The sequence below is a fragment of the Rana temporaria genome, chromosome 3, assembly GCF_905171775.1.
Source record: "Rana temporaria chromosome 3, aRanTem1.1, whole genome shotgun sequence".
NCBI lineage: Eukaryota > Metazoa > Chordata > Amphibia > Anura > Ranidae > Rana > Rana temporaria.
In genome coordinates, this window is record NC_053491.1 from 405,624,453 (window position 1) to 405,646,062 (window position 21,610).

Here is a 21,610-nt window from a genome sequence, read left to right on the forward strand (position 1 = left end):
CTGATCTCATCCCTATCTCCACCACCAACACCTCTGTTGTAGAAGTAATGAGGAGATAGGATGATGAGATGAGAAGATCAGTGGTGGGGCCGTGGGGGGATGGGATCAGTAAGAGGCACACAGGTGGTGGACGGAGGTTGGCATTGATTGCTGAGGCTGAGAGCTCTGTCACTTCTTGATTGACTTACCTTCGTCAATCAATCGATTCCGGGGCTCTGGAATTCCGATCTATTCTGTCACCACGGGTCAGGTCAGTCAGCCGCCAGTCCTTCTCCCGCCACCCGCCAGGATGCCTTGCCTCATGCATGGGTAGACGCTCCTCCCCCCTTCTCTCATTTGGTGAAACTGAGCAGGGGCGGTCCACACAGTTAGTGTGTCAGTGTATTGCGTTGCCTCTGTGTGTGCCTCAGCTCAGCCTGCTCTCTCTGCATTCCTCACCTCCGCGTTGAGGCAGAACGAACAGCACGCAGCGCCGCACCAGTGACAGTCAGGACAGGTGGGCCATTCACACAGGTAGCGGGGCCCCCCGGACTTCATGGAATTACAGGGCCCAGTCGCAACTGCGACTGCTGCGACCCTGAAAATTCCGCCACTGCTCACTTAGATAGAGGCACCCAGGGAATAAGTCAGCAATGACAGATCACACTTTTCTTTCTTGACAGATGTACTTGATATTCCATCATCATATGGATGTTCTTAATAGTCTTATGTTATGTTTTTTTTGTTTTGTTTTTTAGAATGGCTTTTGGTTCTGCCTTGGTTGGTGCACCATCCTCCTTATCCCTAACATCTTCCTGAGCATCAAGTCAATGCAGCATATTGCACCCAAGTCTCGGTGAGTACACTTCCACCTCAGCTCGGCTCAGCTTTTAACCTCAGCTCTTTAAGTCAGACTATGGGCTAGATTCAGGATGGCGAGCGCATAGTTGCGGCGGCGTAGCGTATGGCATTTACACTACGCCGCCGTAAGTTAGCGAGGCAAGTACCTGATTCGCAAAGTACTTGCCTGCTAAGTTACGGCGGTGTAGCGTAAATGCGGCGGGCGTAAGCGCGCCTAATTCAAAATAGGCTGAGGGGGCGTGTTTTATGCTAATTTGGGTTGACCTGACGTGATTGACGTTTTTTTGGAACGGCGCATGCGCCGTCCGTGTACATATCCCAGTGTGCATTGCGGCTAAGTACGCCGCACGGTCCTATTGATTACGACGTGGACGTAAAACCCTATTCACGGACGACTTACGCAAACGACGTAAAATTTTCAAATTTCAACGCGGGAACGGCGGCCATACTTAACATTACTATTCCAGCTATTTGATGGAATAACTTTAGGCCTGATAATGCGTTACGTAAACGGCGTATCTGTACTGCGTCGGCCAGGCGTACGTTAGTGAATAGGCGTATTTTGTGATTTACATATTCTACGCTGACCGCAATGGAAGCGCCACCTAGCGGCCAGCCTAAAAATGACACTTTAGGATACGAGGGTGTAAGACACTTACGCCGCTCGTATCTGAGCCTAATTTAAGCGTATCTGGTTACCAGAATACGCTTAAATTAGCGCCGACGCAAATTCTGACTTAGGCTGGCGTATCCACTGATACGCCAGCCTAAGTCTCTCTGAATCTAGCTATATGTATAATTGGCAGCAACAAGCTGTCACTGCTTCATACATTCATACTATAACATGCTTCCAATGATGTCAACTTCAATATTAGGTCAACAGTACTTTTAAATCTTTTAAATTAGAGCTTAGGGAATGAGGTGAAGGTCTGCTGTTTTCAATGGTCCAATCATGTGCAAGCAAGAATTATTATTTTCTATGCATGTGATTGGGTATTCTTTGCAAAGTTCAATTTGACCACATTCACTATCCTTTTAGGAAAATTCCCTTGCAAAGTAAATAGCCTATTTTTTTTTGTAAAAAAAACCCCAATGAGTAGACTTATCCCTTCTACTGTTATTGACGTCTCATTTTATACTCATCAGAAGAAGAAATACAATAATCTTATATTAGCATAATATACAGTCACAATATTGTAAAGACAACCTGAAAAGAAGAAAATGTTCTGTGTAAAGGAAGTGATCCTAGGGAAGTTCCACTAATGATTACGTGATAACTGGATCAAGTGGTGGAAATCCAGCATTGACAGCTCTTCTTCACCTGAAATAAAACCTCTGTTGATTAATTATAAACCTGAAGTTCACCCAATATGCCCACATTGTTTCACAAATTGCAATCAATTTCAGACAATTTCATAATCGATCTTGGGTAATTTTTAGCTGCATCAGGTTAGGACAAGTATGAAGAAGGAAGTAGCTCTATGCATACTTATATTGTGTGATAGTAACACTTAATTCATTAAAGCTGGAAAAGTTTCAGTGTTTAAGATTTGAATACCTATCTGCGAACCTTAACCACTTCCCGACCTCCTCATGTACATATACGTCAGCAGAATGGCACGGACAGGCACATGTACGTATCTGTACGTCCTCTGCTAGACGTGGGTGGGGGGTCCGATGGGGACCCCCCCCGGTACATGCGGAGGTCGGGTCCGCTCGGGGAGCGATCCGGGACGACGGCGCGGCTATTTGTCCCGTCGCGATCGCTCCCGGGAGCTGAAGAACGGGGAGAGCCGTATGTAAACACGGCTTCCCCGTGCTTCACTGTGGCGGCGCATCGATCGAGTGATCCCTTTTATAGGGGAGACTCGATCGATGTTGTCAATCCTGCAGCCACACCCCCCTACACTAGTAAACACACACACAGTGATCCCTAAATGTAACAGCGCCCCCTGTGTTTAACTCCCAAACTGCAACTGTCATTTTCACAATAAAGAATGCAATTTAAATGCATTTTTTGCTGGGAAAATGACAATGGTCCCAAAAATGTGTCAAAATTGTCCGAAGTGTCCGCCATAATGTCGCAGTCACGAAAAAAATCGCTGATCGCCGCCATTAGTAGTAAAAAAAAATAAAAAAAATAAAAATGCAAAAAAAATATCCCCTATTTTGTAAACGCTATAAATTTTGCGCAAACCAACCGATAAACGATTATTGCGTTTTTTTTTACCAGAAATAGGTAGAAGAATACGTATCGGCCTAAACTGAGGGAAAAAAAATTATATATGTTTTTGGGGGATATTTATTACAGCAAAAAGTTAAAAATATTGCATTTTTTTCAAAATTGTCGCTCTATTTTTGTTTATAGCGCAAAAAATTTAAACCGCAGAGGTGATCAAATACCACCAAAAGAAAGCTCTATTTGTGGGGAAAAAAGGACGCCAATTTTGTTTGGGAGCCACGTCGCACGACCGCGCAATTGTCTGTTAAAGCGACGCAGTCCCGAACTGTAAAAACCCCTTGGGTCTTTAGGCAGCAATATGGTCCGGGGCTTAAGTGGTTAAAGCTGAGGTCCACCAAAATATTTAAAAAAAAAAAAAAAGCCAGCAGCTAGAGATACTGCAGCTGCTGACTTTTAAAATATGGACATTTACCTGTCCAGCACGCCCGCGATGCCGGCGCCTAAGGCCGGACCGTGCTCTATCCTCGGATGCTGCCGCCGCCATCTTCGCTAAGGAAATCAGGAAATTAAGCCTTCCTGGTTCCCTACTGCGCAATGCATGATTTGTGCTGCGTAATCCAAACGCTCCCTCCTGTCTTCTATCTCCCAGAAGACAGCAGGGGGGACAGGAAGTGGTGTAGATTATCCACAGATTATGCAGATATCTATGCCCGGAAAGTGGCTGCAAATACCTGTCTGCACCCCCCTCCCCCTGAAAGTTGCCAAATGTGACACCGGAGGGTTCCAAAAAGCAGAGGTTCACTTTTTGTGTGAACCTCCGCTTTTAAACACTTTGTTCACAAAGCTTTTTCACTAGCTTAAAAAGCTGATTTCAGGTGTTAATATCAGATTAGCTTTTCAGCAGGAAACACTTTATTCATTGATAGTTAAAGAGGAAGTAACTTGTGGTGGGTTTTATTTCCTCTTTATTCCCCTGCAAAGTAAAAGCATAATGGGCTACTATGCATCGTGTCCTATCTTTAGTCCGCATGCACCGATGATGTTGGCGCAACCGTGACAGTCAGGCACATAATCTCAGCCACACTTTTCCTCAATAATTAATCTAGGGGTGTTTTTATTTTTGAAAAGCTTGGATAGGGTTGAGGGAGTTGAGTGGAATACCAAAAAAACAGAAACTCCTTTCTATTAACCACTTGAGAGCCGCGCTATAGATGAAAGACGTCTACAGCGCGGCTCTCAACTCCTCGGTGGACATCCCTGGATGTCTTCCTCTTTACATTCCCCCCCCGCGCGCCCTCGGTGTATAGCGCAAAAAATAAAAACCACAGAGGTGATCAAATACTACCAAAAGAAAGCTCTATTTGTGGGAAAAAAATGATAAAAATATTATTAGGGTACAGTGTTGTATGACTGCGCAATTGTCATTCAAATTGTGTCAGAGCTGAAAGCTGAAAATTGGTCTGGGCAGGAAGGGGGTTTAAGTGCCCAGTAAGGAAGTGGTTAAGCTGAAGGCCTTGTATATAGCAAACTGCAGACCTGGCGTGTAGTAGAAGCAGTTAAATACAGAGCTGAAGCTGGACTCTTTCATTAGAGCACCAAGAGCAGAGTCCCTTCACAAAGAACTAAATAGACAGGGCCCCACTGTAGTAGAAGCAGTTAAAGCACACAAGCTTTTTCCTTAGAACAATAAGGCCCCGTACTCACGTCCGAGAAACTCGAAGAGCAAAACACATCGTTTTGCTCGTCGAGTTCCTTGTGAAGCCGCCGAGGATCTCGGCGAGCCAAGTTTCCCCATTGACTAACAAGGAAATAGAGAACATGTTCTCTATTTGGCTCGACGAGTTCCTCGTCGGCTTCCTCGGCCAAAAGTGTACACACGACCGGGTTTCTCGGCAGAATACGGCTCCGATCGAGTTTCTGGCTGAATTCTGCCGAGAAACATGGTCGTGTGTACGGGGCCTAAGAGTAATTCCTTCACATATAATAAGATAAACGAATCTCTTCGGGGCACCAGCTGATGATCCCTTTAGCAAACACACAGCTGACCTTCTAGCACAACAGGGATGGCAGCAGTCTGTATACATAGAATGTGCAGTGACATTTGGTTTCCTCCTTCCAACTTCCAAGTGACACTTACCTCCAGTAATACCAGACTAGATCTTCATCAGACAGCCTCTCAGTCAGCTCTCAGTAGTTTCAGCATTCAGGCCCTCGGGTCACCCACCTGAGGCCTCACAAACAGCAAGCACATGGCAGCACTGGCCCGGAGGTTGCACTGAATCTCTGCAGAAAAAGACTTGTGTGCTCAGAGAATTTATACAAACTCCCAGCATGCCTTTGGGGGCTTTTTTCCTTGGGATTGACCAGGGCTGCATAAATATTCATACTGCCATCTGCATAGCTCCACGTGCAAAGCTGTGTAAAGCTCTACACCTATTATTAAGTAGCGGTACAAACCCACCAAGAGTTGCATGCAGCCATTGATTACTATAGGCGGTTGTACACAGCAGCTGCGTTATCCTGGCCACAAAAATACACCCCCATTTTACCTTTTATGTGCAAAAGCAGCTGTGTGCCCAGGCCCTAAAGTTCAGTTTTTGGTCTCATCACTCCAAATTAAAGCGGTTGTAAACCGCATAAACTTTTTTTTTAAACCTGCAAGGCAAAAGGCACAATCAGCTAGTATGCACCGCATGCTGGCTGATTATGAAATACTTACCTCGGAACGAGGTGAGGAACACTTACCTGGTTCACGCCGAGCGAGATGTCATCTTGCTCCGGCGTGTCTTCCGGGTATCGCCGCTCCAGCGCTGTGATTGGCTGGAGCGGCAATGACGTCACTCCCGCGCGTGCGCGCGGGAGATTTAAATTCGGCAAGGTCCGGCGGTTAAAAATCCGTGCATGCTCTGAATCAAGTCGACGCATGCTCGGAAGCATTGAACTTAATTTTTCTCAGCACGTTGTTGTGTTTTACGTCACCGCGTTCTGACACGATCGTTTTTTAACTGATGGTGTGTAGGCGGGACTGATGAAAGTCAGCTTCATCGGATATCTGATGAAAAAATCCATCAGACCGCTTTTATCGGATGAACCGATCGTGTGTACAGGGCATAAGCATCCCTTTGGAAGTGATTAACCTTCTGGGAGTATCCCGTAAAAAAAAAAAAATTATTTTTGTTGCAGAGGATGCCTAAAATTCGTATGTTTGTGCAGACTTCTGGTAAAATCAGTAAGCCAATCACACAAGCAGTAAATTTCATTTCTGGGGTTGTTCTATATACCATCTGTGTACAGAGCGGCTCCAGGTTGCCGTACTGCAGCGTATTTTACAAAATATTATAGAGCTGCAGATTGAAAAGGAAAGATGATTTTTATTAACATTAAATGACAATATGACTTGTGTAGCACTTGTCCCGTATACGCTATATTCTTTTTTATTTGATATTTTTTCCCCCACAAAAGTGCAGTTACACCTTTATTCCTTTGTGAATATGGATGTCACAATGTAGAGAATAAGATTTCCTATCATCTGTGCCCAGTCTTGCCACACAGAGTTAATCCAGCGCTGAGCAATCCTCTTTTTATTGTTCAGTGAAATAAAACAGACTTCCAGATAAAGACCAAAGTCCTTGCTTCAGGTTATTTACATATCTCGTGTACTAGCTTTCAGACATGCACAGATTCTGTAAAATGCACAATTCACATCCCCCTCCGCTCTTCTCCTCTCCTCTCCCGTCCAGCTCTCCCAGGATTGGCTGTCTTTCCTGTGTTTTTATTAAATGTTTTCAAAATATGGGGTGATCCACAGTTCAGTGTAAACAGCCATCAGAATATACATAGATAAGAAGCTGTGCATGTCTGCAAGCTAGTGCACGAGATATGTAAACTGTGGATCACCACATATTTTGAAAACATTTAATCAAAACACAGGAAAGACAGCCAATCCTGGGAGAGCTGGACGGGAGAGGAGAGGAGGAGAGGGGAGGGGGATGTGAATTGTGCACTTTACAGAAGCTGTGCATGTCTGAAAGATAGTGCACGAGATATGTAAATAACCTGAAGCAAGGACTTTGGTCTTTATCTGGAAGTCTGTTTTATTTCACTGAACAATAAAAAGAGGATTGCTCAGCGCTGGATTAACTCTGTGTGTCAAGACTGGGCACAGATGATAGTAAATCTTATTCTCTTCATTGTGACATAAAAAAAATAAAAAAAGTCAGATTTTTTTTAACATACTTATATTTTTAAAAATTTTCATTTACTTTCCATTCTGACTTTCGTACATTTCCTTTTTGTAGATGCCATCCCCCTGGTTGTCACAGAATTAAAAATAAACAAAAGAAAGTGGAATAAAAACGACCAATGCATTTAAATCTGATTTCTATTGTACACTGTGTACAAAAGCAGAACATGAAGGATTAAAAATGCAGCATGCTGCAGTTTTATTTTGAAACACATTTCAAAGGAAACACAAAAGGCAACGCTTTACATTCTTGTGGATGAACAGACACAAAAGAAGGACCTGCAAGTTGCTGCAGAAATCATCCTGCTCTATAGTTTGACATTCTCTTATTGTTATGCAATATATAAAATATAACTCTCCTTTGGCTAAAAAGAAAGAACATCCCTTCTATACAATGTGGACTCTAGCTAGAAATGCACCCCTTACTTCTGGTGTGCTGATTGGAGGATCTGCCTGCTGTAGTCACATGATCAGTCCTAATGACGTAATAGAGAAAAACTGATGAGAAATGCTGTGAAAAAATTGTAGAAAATTACATTTCTGGGGGCATTCTGTTCAATTGCCATGGTAACATTTCAGTAGTTTTAGAACATCATGCCGTTATTTTTATTTTTTTCAAACAAGTGGAGCTACTGTTTACCACCATTGTCTGGCTGACCATAAAGTGGACCTCTCTAATGAGGTGACTGCATTAGTTATCTTTTTGATGCTTTTTTTCACCTGGAAAGTGCAAAATCTGGTGCAGCATGTGCACAGTAGCCAGCTTGGTCATGAGTTGCGTATGGCTATGCGCATTCCCAGAGGCGGCTCTCTAATTAGGCAAATTAGGTGGTCGCCTTAGACCTCGCCCCCACAGGGGCCTCGCGGCTGCCTAATTTGCCTAAAGAATTGGTTAGAGAAAATTCTATAAATAGTGAATTCATAGTTCATAGAATTTAAAACTCTTAATATATGCAATTTATACAGTTAATTTTTATCGCTTGAATTATTTTTCCCATTATGAATGTGAATGTCTCAGATTTGCCTAAGGCCTCACAAAACCTAGAGCCGCCTCTACGCATTCCTATAAGTGCCAATGTGCATACGTGTGCGCGAATGCGCATGAGCACATGCACATCTCCTACGTGCACGTGAAGAGCCATGAACAGGAATCTGCCCAAGGGAGGCATCTTGTCTGCTGGCATACCCCCCCCCCTGACAGGTATATGAAAAATAATAGACTTGCCCAGGATCACACTGGGCTGCGGGAATGAAGCCGTGCAAGTTTAGCTGAACTCGCACGATTTCACTCCCACTTGTCAGTCCCATTTCCGGCCGCGATTTCAGAGACATCCGTCCCGAAATCACAAAAAGTAGTACAGAAACTACTTTTTAAAATCAGTGCAGCAGGGCAAATGCGGTGCCACACCGATTAGGACGGTGCCATTGCCGGCAGATTGCGTCAATTTGATATGCAGTTTGACATGTCAAATCGCACCAGTGTGAACCAGGGCTCACTGATGGATCTCTAAAGTGAAAATAATGGGAAAACAAGCCTAAAGAAAGAAAACAAATGCAGCCACTACATCTAGGAATTGGTAAAATGCAATGTAATACATTTTTTTTCTTTTGAGTTTAAAGGGTTGTAAAGGTTATTTTTTGTTATTTTCTAAATAGGTTCCTTTAACCACTTAAGCCCCGGACCAAAATGCAGCTAAAGGCCCAGGCCAGGTTTTGCGATTCGGCACTGCGTCGCTTTAACAGACAATTGCGCCGTCGTGCGACGTGGCTCCCAAACAAAATTGGCGTCCTTTTTTCCCCACAAATAGAGCTTTCTTTTGGTGGTATTTGATCACCTCTGCGGTTTTTATTTTTTGCGCTATAAACAAAAATAGAGCGACAATTTTGAAAAAAATGCAATATTTTTTGCTATAATAAATATCCCCCAAAAACATATATAAAATGTTTTTTTTTCCTCAGTTTAGGCCGATACGTATTCTTCTACCTATTTTTGGTAAAAAAAAACGTAATAAGCGTTTATCGATTGGTTTGCGCAAAATTTATAGCGTTTACAAAATAGGTGATAGTTTTATTGCATTTTTATAAAAAAAAAATGTTTTACTACTAATGGCGGCGATCAGCGTTTTTTTTTTCATGACTGCGACATTATGGCGGACACTTCGGACAATTTTGACACATTTTTGGGACCATTGTCATTTTCACAGCAAAAAATGCATTTAAATTGCATTGTTGTGAAAATGACAGTTGCAGTTTGGGAGTTAACCACAGGGGGCGCTGTAGGAGTTAGGGTTCACCTAGTGTGTGTTTACAACTGTAGAGGGGTGTGGCTGTAGGTCTGACGTCATCGATCGTGTCTCCCTATAAAAGGGATCACTCGATCGATGCGCCGCCACAGTGAAGCACGGGGAAGCCGTGCTTACATACGGCTCTCCCCGTTCTTCAGCTCCGGGGAGCGATCGCGAGGGGACGGCTAGAAACGAATACCCGGGCCCTCATCCCGGATCGCTCCCACACGATTACCGACCACCGCATTTACCGGGGGGTCCCAATCGGACCCCCGACCCGCAGAAAGGCAGGGACGTACATGTACGCCCATATGCCTGTACGTGCCATTCTGTGGACGTACATATACATGCACCAGTCGTTAAGTGGTTAAGCTAGTGCATTGTTGGTTCACTTACCTTTTCCTTCGATTTCCCTTCTAAATGTTTTTTTTTCTTTGTTTTCTTTGTCTGAATTTCTCATTTCCTGTTCCTCCTCAGTAAGCTGTTCTGGCTGACTAACCCCCAGCCAGAACAGCTCGGATGAGGGGGGCAAGCTTACTGAGGAGAAACAGGAAGTGAGAAATTCAGACAAAGAAAAAAAACATTTAGAAGGGAAATGGAAGGAAAAGGTAAGTGAACCAACAATGCACTAGTTTAAAGGAACCTATTTAGAAAATAAAAACTAACCTTTACAACTCCTTTAATAAGTATTTTACTCACAGCGAGCAGGCAGGCTCTTTATTTCAGAAAAGACATGCAATGTCACTTCTACAGTAATGTGGGGTACACGCTATAAGAAAATAGATTTTCCTCGTTGTTTCACAGTAAATCGGAAACCGATGAATCAGAATTCATACGACAAAGGTTTTTTTTTTTTGGTTTTTTTTTCTGATCATGCTCAGTTTTGATTTTTCTTGTACAAAAATCATACGAAACCGGTACACATTAAACGAAAATCATACGTACGAAAAGTCGGATTCGGCTGCCGAAAGTTGTGTACACACTATACGAAAATGGTACGAAAGTACACTTTTTTTTTATAGTGTATACGAGCCTTAAAATACACCTACCTGCCTGCTCTCAGCATTCCACAGCATGGAAACTGAGTTGTACAGCTCAGTTTACAGCGATGGCCCTATTCCTGTAGGTTGGGATGACCAGCTCCTGCACATGTGCAGGAGTGACATCATCTCCCACAGGTCAATGAAGATAGAACCAGCTGGCACACAGAAGAAGTCGATGTTGACAAGGGACAGGACCATTGGAGGAAAGGTGATTATAGCTTCCTTTCATTCCACTTTAAGGATGCGTGAGGATTATAATAAAGTTAAGCCTCGTACACACGATCAGTCCATCCGATGAGAACGGTCTGATGGACCGTTGTCATCGGTTAACCGATGAAGCTGACTGATGGTCCGTCGCGCCTACACACCATAGGTTAAATAACCGATCGTGTCAGAACGCGGTGACGTAAAACACAAGGACATGCTGAAAAAAATGAAGGTCAATGCTTCCAAGCATGGGTCGACTTGATTCTGAGCATGCGTGGATTTTTAACCTATGGTCGTGCCTACTAACAATCGGTTTTGACCTATCGGTTAGGAATCCATCGGTTAAATTTAAAGCAAGTTGGCTTTTTTTTAACCGATGGTTAAATAACCTATGGGGCCCACACACGATCGGTTTTGACCCATGAAAACGTTCCATCAGACCGCTGTCCTCTGGTTAACCTATCGTGTGTACGAGGCCTAAGTGGAAACTAGTTGTACATTTCCATTTTAAGAATTTGAAAAGCCAAAACATTTTGTTGTTTGGAAAAGAGAATGATAGTGTTAAAAGGGTTGTAAAGGTATTTTTTCCCCCCTAAATAGCTTCCTTTACCTTAGTGCAGTCCTCCTTCACTTACCTCATCCTTCCATTTTGCTTTTAAATGTCCTTATTTCTTCTGAGAAATCCTCACTTCCTGTTCTTCTGTCTGTAACTCCACACAGTAATGCAAGGCTTTCTCCCTGGTGTGGAGAAAGCCTCTTGAGGGGGCGAGCAGGAGAGTCAGGACGCCCACTAACACACAGCTCCTTTCTCCATCTGCAAAGTAGAGAGGGCCAGATTCTCAGAGATCTGCGTATCTCTGCGGCGGCGTAACGTATGTCATTTACGTTACGCCGCCGCAAGTTTTACAGGCAAGTGCTTTATTCACAAAGCACTTGCCTGTAAAGTTGCGGCGGCGTAGCGTAAATCCCCCGGCGCAAGCCCGCCTAATTCAAATTAGACGGGTAGGGGGGCGTATAGCATTTAAATTAGGCGCGTTCCCGCGCCGAACCTAATGCGCATGCACCGTCCGAAGAATATCCCAGGGTGCATTGCTCCAAATGACGTCGCAAGGGCGTCATTGGTTTCAACGAGAACGTAAATAGCGTCCAGCCCTATTCACGGACGACTTACGCAAACTACGTACATTTTGACGCGGGAACGACGGCCATACTTAACATTGGCTGCACCTCATATACCCAGGGGAAACTTTACGCCAAGACAAGCCTAACGTAAACGTCGTAACTTCACTGCGTCGGCCGCGCGTACGTTTGGGAATTCGCGTATCTCGCTAATTTGCATACTCGACGGGGAAAACAACGTCGGTGACACCTAGCGGCCAAAAAAAAATGCATTTAAGATCCGACGGCGTAAGAGCCTTACGCCTGTCGGATCTAATGCTTATCTATGCGTAACTGATTCTATGAATCAGGCGCATAGATACGATGGCCGGACTCAGAGATACGCCGGCGTATCTCTTTTCAGAATCCGGGCCAGAGTGTCCTGACTTGCCCCCTCAAGAGGCTTTCTCCACACCAGGGAGAAAGCCTCGCATTACTGTGTGGAGTTACAGACAGAAGAACAGGAAGTGAGGATTTCTTAGAAGAAATAAGGACATTTAAAAGCAAAATGGAAGGATGAGGTAAGTGAAGGAGGACTGCACTAACGTAAAGGAAGCTATTTAAGTAAAAAAAAAATGACCTTTACAACCCCTTTAAATCTTTTGTTTGCTTTTTTTGTTGTTGCTGTCTGTGTCACCATCGGGGGGATTCACCCCCACAGTGCACAATGCAACAGATGCATTTGTTGTTCGCCATATTTCAAGGGAATGTGAAAATATTACTTTTGAACTTGCCTTGCGTTGATTGTTATTTGCTGTAGATTAATGTGATGAGGAACCTGTGATTAAACATTTCATTTTCACATGTTTTATGTTCATTTTCTACACTATATACTATTTATTTATCTAAAATATAAAGAGTCCTGTGAGCCTCCACTAATCTAAACTGCCTTAAAAAATCATCTGCAAGCGTTAAACATGCCTCATATATCATGCAAATGTGGATAAATAAATATATACACTGCGCTTTCCAAAGTCATACACTATAACAGTGTAAAAAGAAACCTATAAAAACCTCTAATAGTGAAAAAACATGGGGCCAAATTCTCGAAAAAGCTGCCTAACTTAACTTTCAGCAGTTAAGTTACACAGGCGTTAAATTTCTACCAAAGTGCCCGATCCACAAAGCACTTACCTAGAAATGACACGCCGTGTAACCTAAGTGCCTCCGTCGCAAGGTGGTCGTCTGCTCGAGGGGGCGATTCCTATTCAAATGAGGCGCGCTCCCGCGCCGGACGTTCGGCGCATGCGTGTGACGTCATTTTTCCCGACGTGCATCGCGCGAACGTACTTTACGCCGGGCTTTGTGGATCGCGACGGGACAATAAAGTTGCGTCGGGAAAAAAAAAAATACGCGCCGGGAAAAAAAATTTAAAATTAAAAAAAAAACGCGGCGATCGAAAAAAAGGTTTGTTTTTACAAGGTCTAAACAGTTTAGGCCTTGTAAAAGCATCCCTAATTTTACGTATGCAAAACGTAACTTACGCAGAAAACACAAAGCTAAAAAGCTTTGTGGATCTGCTTAAGTACTCATTTGCATACGCAAAGCGGCATTTCGTCTCGAAATGCCCCCAGCGGCGGATGCAGTACTGCATCCTAAGATCCGACAGTGTAAGTCTATTACAGATGTCGGATCTTATGCCTATCTTTGGAAAAATCCTTCTGAGGATCGTTTCCAAAGATAGCCACAGGGATACGCAGGCTGAACAGCAGTTCCGCCTGCGTAACTCCTTTGAAGATTTGGCCCATCTTTCCTAACAGTGAAAAGTGACAATAGTGCAATAAACGATCACATATATTTAATATAACAGATAAATATATAAAAGATGTGTATATAAAGCATAAACAATGATGATAATTATTATAAAGTGCTACTGTGCAAAGAAGTGCAATTCCCACTTTTATGATCCTGTATAGATTATCAGTGACCCACTGATGCATAAAAAAGTGCTCCTGTGCATGTGCATAGCATCCAGTATTATATAGTTTATCAATATTGCAGGGTTTGACAAATTTGCTTGGAATCTAGGAGCCAGCGAAAAAAGTTAGGAGCCAGAAAACGCACCCCGTCCCGACGAGCTTGCGCGCAGAAGCGAACACATACGTGAGCAACGCCCGCATATGTAAACGGTGTTCAAACCACACATGTGAGGTATCGCCGCGATTGGTAGAGCGAGAGCAATAATTCTAGTCCTAGACCTCCTCTGTAACTCAAAACATGCAACCTGTAGATTTTTTTTAAACGTCGCCTATGAAGATTTTAAAGGGTAAAAGTTTGTCGGCATTCCATGAGCGGACGCAATTTTGAAGCGTGACATGTTGGGTATGAATTTACTCGGCGTAACATTATCTTTCATAATATTAAAAAAAAAGGGGGATAACTTTACTGTTGTGTTATTTTTTAATAAAAAAAAAGTGAATTTTTTTCCCAAAAAAGTGCGCTTGTAAGACCACTGCGCAAATACAGCGTGACAGAAAGTATTGCAACGATTGCCATTTTATTCTCTAGGGTGTTAGGATAAAAAATATATATAATGTTTGGGGGTTCTAATTAGAGGGAAGAAGATGGCAGTGAAAACAGTGAAAAATAGTGAAAAATTACATTAGAATTGCTGTTTAACTTGTAATGCTTAACTTGTAATACCAACGGCTCACTACCAGATGGCGCCAGCACTTTTTTTGCCCACCTTCCAAGCCAAGTCGCCAGGATGCCATTTCTAGTCGCCATGGCGACCTGGCGCACGGGATTTGTCAAGCCCTGATATTGCATTGCTGGGTTATTCAAAGAAGTGCTCCTGTGCATGTGTATGGTATCCAGAAAGAGTCTATCCAGGTGTAATAAAGTTCCTGCGATTATAAAGTTCATGCGATTATAAAACTGCTAGGTGTAATAAAGTTCCTGCGATTATAAAACTGCTAGGTGTAATAAAGTTCCTGCGGTTATAAAACTGCTAGGTGTAATAAAGTTCCTGCGATTATAAAGTTCATGCGATTATACAGCTGCTAGGTGTAATAAAGTTCATGCGATTATAAAACTGCTAGGTGTAATAAAGTTCCTGCGATTATAAAGTTCATGCGATTATAAAACTGCTAATTGTAATAAAGTTCCTGCGATTATAAAGCTGCTAGGTGTTCCAGAACATGCCGTGGTGTTCCTCACTCTGGTGCTCCCCTTAGGTATTTAATGCTCACCTCAGAGCGTGTGACTTTGCAATTAAGCGCAGTCAAAACAAACATATGAACCACCTTTGGGCTCTTGTAGTTACACCGGAATCCTGGACTCGTTAGTATGGTACATAGATTAGCTGCGCTCTATATCAGGTAAAACAATGGTAAATACCGGACTGGTATCGGGATGGTATGTTGTTCCTCTCTGACAGATTACCTGTGCAAACGTGCCGTCCTGTGCCTTTCCCCGGAGTGCTCCCCTAGTCAGAAATAATTAAATTTAAATTACATAAATAAAAAACTGACCCCGTCCACTGCCATAGTGTCAAATTCCATTTCCCTACTCACCCCATCCACTGACAAAGTCCACTGCCCTGCTGACACCATTCACAGCCCTACAAGTTTCGATTGGGCTCTGACGTCTCTCTACTGTGATGGGGCCCCCGAGACGGCAGGAAGAGGGGCCCACTTCAGAACATGTGAAAGGGCCCCACTGTGGAGCCATAATATAGGGCCCCATGATGGGAGTAAAGGTCCCCAGGATCAGTCGGAAAGGCCTATGCCCAGAGAAGAGGGCCATGGGCTCGGAGTGAAGAGCCCCAGCAGGTGGTCAGGAGGACCCTTCATGGTTTTCTGCACAGGGGCCCTGAAGGTTCTAGTTATGCCTCTGGGTTCCATGCAGCACACATGATGCACCAAACCAACCCATGTGAAACTGCACATGGAATTAGAATGGAATGGTCCATAAGCTGCAGCTAGACCCTTCATGCTCGTATTTAAACCAGAGCGATAGTGCAATTGGTTAAAGCTGTACACCTGCCTGTCACTTCACAAGGAAGAATATACTTCTAGAAGACTGGGGTTTGTTGTACAGATGGAGGGGGCCTTTCCTTGCAGTCCTTGTCAATGCGATTCAAAGATGCTACCTTACCTACGTTTCTATTCAGTCTTAATGAGCTTTAAATGTATCTAATTTTGAGTAGTCAATTTACTGTCTTCATTGTTGTATTCAGGGCTGGTGCAAGGATTTTTGACACCCTAGGCAAAAACCTTTTGCCATCCCAATGGCTCCACCTCTGACTCCACCCCCTTTTCCCTGCCCATGTATACCCCACCTTTTTAATGAAGCACCCATCAAATGCAGCCCACCAGCACCCATCAAATGTAGCCTCACCAGCGCCCATCAAATGCAGCCTCACCAGCGCCCATTAGTGCAGCCTCAGCAGCGCCCATCAAATGCAGCCCCATCAGAGCCCATCAATGCAGCCTACCAGCGTCCATCAATGCAGCCTCACCAGCACTCATCAAATGTAGCCTCACCAGCACCCATCAAATGCAGCCTCACCAGCGCCCATCAAATGCAGCCTCACCAGCTCCCATCAATGCAGCCTACCAGTACCCATCAATGCAGCCTCACCAGCACCCATCAATGCAGCCTCACCAGCACCCATTAAATGCAGCCTCACCAGCACCCATCAATGTAGCCTCACCAGCACCCATCAAATGTAGCCTCACCAGCACCCATCAAATGTAGCCTCACCAGCGCCCATCAAATGTAGCCTCACCAGCGCCCATCAAATGCAGCTTACCAGTGCCCATCAATGAATGTTTGCTTGCTTCCATTTACTCGGGAAACAGGACACAGACACAGTCCTCTGCCGAGGCTGCGCCTTAGACACTGGGGGCCAGATTCCTAAAAGAGATACGACGGTGTATCTCCTGATACGCCGTCGTATCTCTGATTTACGTCGGTCGTATCTATGTGCCTGATTCATAGAATCAGTTACGCATAGATCTCCCTAAGATCCGACAGGTGTAAGTGACTTACACCGTCGGATCTTAGGCTGCAATTCTAGGCCGGCCGCTAGGTGGCGATTCCATTGCGGTCGGCGTAGAATATGCAAATGACTAGTTACGCTGATTCACGAACGTACGCTTTGCCCGTCGCTGTAAATTTACGTAGTTTCCGTAGAGATACGCGGCGTAAAACTAAACCTGCCCTCTAGGTGGTCTAGCCAATGTTAAGTATGGTCGTCGTTCCCGCATCGAAATTTGAAATTTCACGTCGTTTGCGTAAGTTGTCCGTGAATGGCGCTGGACGCCATTTAAGTTAACGTCGAAACCAATGACGTCCTTGCAACATCATTTAGCGCAATGCACGTCGGGAAATTTTAGGGACGGAGCATGCGCAGTACGTTCGGCGTGGGAACGCGCCTAATTGAAATGGTCCCCGCCCCATTTGAATTAGGCGGGCTTGCGCCGGGCGGATTTACGCTACGCCGCCGCAACTTTACAGGCAAGTGCTTTGTGAATCAAGCACTTGCCCGTAAAACTTGCGGCGGTGTAACGTAAATGTAATACGTTACGCCGCCGCAGAGTAAGCCGATTCTACCTGAATCTGGCCCTGGGTGCGAACAGAGCGGCGGCTGCCTGCTGATGCTGAGACTTAGTTGCTTGCTGCAGAGAGAAGAGGGTAGGAACACCAGTGGCTGGGCACCCTAGGCAGCAGGGCGCACTAGGTGGCTGCCTAGTTTGCCTAGTGGTAGCACCGGCCCTGGTTGTAGTGAATGAAACAAATGATGTGTCTTGTGTCTCTCATTGAATGCTACTCACACTGATTGTGATTTCTCCCTATACTAATACACTCTCTGCCTCTTGTCTGTCCCTGTGTTTCCTCACAGAACTTCTCTGACGCTCTAGTCCTGACTGATTGTCAATTTGTCTGCTCTACCTGCAGAGGCCTCAAACCTGAAGAGGAGAATCTCTTCCCACTAACACAAAGTAAAGATGAAGAAGATGAACATTCTGGTCTCAGGGAAAAAAAATCGCCACACATGGATGTGAAAGTGACCAGTCACAACACTGTATACTAAACCTTCAAAAGCTTCCCCAAGTGGTGCCTAAAGATGGACTCAATGCATTTTCTTTATATGTGAAATACCTACTGAGGAGAACAATCCTGCTATGTGAATGTAAAATATATCATATCTGGGAAAGGCTATAGTAAAAAATCTCATATAAGGCCTCTTGCACACAGATGCCTAAAAATGCCAAATTTTTTAGGCATTCAAGCTTTTTTTATAACAAAGATGTGGCACTCTAAAAATGTTTACAACCTGAGAAAAAATGTTGTAGATGTCCCAGGCAGGGGCGGACCGACCATTGAGTCACTGCCCGAGGGCCCCATGCCACTTGGGGGCCCCATCAGGGTCGCCAGGTTCAGTAAAACCAGGGACAGTATGTAAAAATCTATGTTTTTTTAGATCTGTCCGAAACCGACATGCTTTTGATGTGAAAATCCCGAGATTTTAGCTGCCCCGGCTCTGCCCCGCTTCTGCACTGCCTCCTGGCGTGGTGGCCATCTGTAAGCCTAGGGGCCCCATAATCTTCTATTGCCCGGGGGCCCCATGAGTTGTCAGTCCACCCCTGGTCCCAGGTGTATGAAAGTTTACTCCAAAGGAAGCCAACAGGTGATGGACATCTGACACTCGAGGGGTAATGATTCCTGCTGCACCTCACCCTTAGAATCAGGGAAACGCTACCAGCATCAGGTAACATGAAAGAAAGCAACAAGGGTGCATGGATACATTCGTATCTTGCACTATTTAATCAGTAAAAACAATGTATCTACCTACAGTTAATAGTTGGTTTGAGAAAGGGGAGTAGAGCCCAGAAACATGTTGCCTGCCATGTTCCTGTCCACCTACCCCACTCAATCTGTGCGAGAGGTGCCCAGATCATATCATATGTGTATGTTTGCTGGCCTGTATCTGAGTGTGGTATCCTGCACTTCCGCATGCCCATTTCTGCTATTTTAACTGTAAGTAGATACTTTGTTTTTACTGATTAAAGAGTGCAATATACTATAGCATTCATGTGCCCTTGCTGTTTTCTTTCAGTCTTTCTTTTTTACTGATATAAATGCAACACTTTGTTTTCAATGGGCCTGTACACACAGGAGCATGAACTTGCACTGAGTATAGATCAGTAAAAAAAAAAAAGTATTCTTATATGCGTACGCCACATTCCATTGATTAAAAAAAGCTAGAGAAATTTTACTTGTGTGTACGCATAAGCGCAAATATACACATGAGCTATACAGCCCATCTTTGCATTTTTTTCTGCCAGGACTTTCTGATATTCATACATCAGTACTGGAAAATAAGGAAAGTAGCTGCCAATGTGCCAACATCCCTGAAATATGTATATGGAGAAAAACCCTCATAATGGGACTTTAGCAGACCTGGTTTCTTATATAGGTAAAATAGAAAAAAGGTTCAAAGGAATTTCTAGAAAAGTTTATAATTTCTTTATTATTACAAAACTATACAAAAAAAATAATGACAATACATGTTAAAATTGGGTTGGATAGTCTGTCTAGATAAAATACATTCAAGAAGGAAATCACCAAACAGAAAATGATGATGTACACCAAACGTGTTTCGAATTAGATTTTTTTTCTTCAGGGGTGCAAAAAACATTAAAAGGAACAGATTGCCTTCTTTGAAATGATGAGTGCATCTAGAAATAATACCCAAAATTTTAAAATAAGCTGCACAGTATCCTGTGAGCATCAACAGGGGGGCCTTTATGCCAACGCCCAGTTAATGATCCACAGGGGTCAGGTAATTTAACATGAAGGGTATTGGTCTTTATACTAAATATGGAGTGTCCATACAGAGCCAGCGGTATTGAAGATCATCCTATTGCACTGTCATCCGGGATAGAGGGTCATTCATATCTCCAAAGATTGTGGTCTTAGACTGCATCCATACAGAGGACTATGTATGACCATGCAATAGAATGATCTTAAATGCTGCTGGCTCTGTATCAACACTCCAGACTTGGTATATACACCAACACCCTCCTTGTGTTGAATTACCTGACCCCAGTTAAAACGGTGGTTCTGCGGGTTGTGGATTTTTTCTTAACATCTCAAATGCTTATTAATGTAGATTGCAATCTACCACTCACCTGCTAGCCGCTTGTAGGTCTATCCGTTCTTTTTCCGTGATAAATAGTAACTTATAAAAACAAATCCAGGTAATTTCCATCTTGCTTGTGGGCAGTGTGAAGCCCACAAGCAAATACTTCCTGGATTCCCCCATCATGCACCGCAGGATCTCGCGCATGCGCGGTGTTGACGGTGAGCAGCGTGAGGCTCGCCGTCAACACTTCCTGATTACTAGCATTACTATGCCAACGGGTGACGTCATTTAGGATACACGCCCCGTTGTACTCCCAGGAGACCTTGAGTCGTCAGGGAAAAGGAGCGACACACCCACTCCCCGCAGGGAAGAAAACCCGGAAGTCGTGCTGTATACAGGTAAGGGTACAGATGTAGAAAAAAATGAAACCGCTAAAGGCATTTATTAAGGTAGAACAAATGATAGATAGAAAATTCTGTTTGAGGGTGAACCTCCGCTTTAATCATCAGCTGGCCACTTGCAATTAATTCACCCCCCCCCCCCCCCGTTGATGCTCAGAGGATTTTGCGTAGCTTATTTTTAATTTTGGGTATTATTTCTAGATGCACCCACCATTGCAAACTGTTAATTTTAATGTTTTTTACACCCCTGAAGAAGAAATATCTAATTCGAAACGTGTTGGGTGTCCTTCCTCATCATTTTCTGTTCATGTCTTGTCAATGCTACAAACCATTAGTGGGAATTTTAACTTCTTGGTATTATTGTGTTTTTTACATATTAAAGATATATATTTTATTATACTGTCTACCGTTGTGCCTAAAAAGTCCATAGCTCTATTCTCCCTATATATTCTCAATTAATAAGGACCACACTTTTTACATTTCTAGTATCCACAGTACCACTCGGTGGTGATACATGGTTCAATTGTCTGTTCAGACTATCCAACCCAATTTTAACATGTATTGTAATTTTTTTTTTTGTATAGTTTTGTAATAATAAAAAATCCTTTGAACCTTTTTCTATGAAATCAGTGCTGCTAAAGTCCCATTATGAGGGTTTTTCTCCATATACATAAATCAGTACCTTGTGTAAGTACCCTAAGAGTTATTACTGCTGCTAAAAATGATTTGATACGTGTTACATAATGCAAAGAGAGATGGCTTGCCTCATTAATTCATGGCAACCAGCGAGAATGTATGGTCAGGAGATTAGAAAGGGAAGACTTATTAAATGTGAGTAAATGGACTATTGCACTTTACTATCTGCCTTAATAAAGATTGGAAATCTTTTAATTCTAACTCAATAATCACAATATATTGTACGGGGAATTACTCCTCACTAATTAACAAGAGGGTTATTGTTTAAAATGAGGTGGTAATAAACTAAATACAGCCAATTAACATGTCCACTTTATTCTTGTAACAGAAAAATGGCAACTATGCAAATTATCAGCGCATCATACCCAACGAACCCTGCGCCTGTCCACCCACTACACTAAGTCATGCTGAATGACAGCACAGGTCGCCACTCTTTTATTACTGAGTTGTGCTTTTTCAG

General features: G+C 43.5%; 1 protein-coding gene across 1 annotated transcript in view; it reads left to right on the forward strand.

The window, feature by feature from the left end:
* Window positions 1–18,208, forward strand: part of PROM2 (prominin 2) — a 108,343-nt gene extending 90,135 nt beyond the window's left edge. Inside the window, exons 22-23 of the mRNA XM_040345922.1 lie at window positions 738–835; window positions 17,863–18,208. Coding sequence (XP_040201856.1) covers window positions 738–835; window positions 17,863–17,998 — 234 coding nt within the window. The 3' untranslated portion in view covers window positions 17,999–18,208. The remainder of the gene's footprint in view (window positions 1–737; window positions 836–17,862) is intronic.
* Window positions 18,209–21,610: the final 3,402 nt, after the last annotated feature.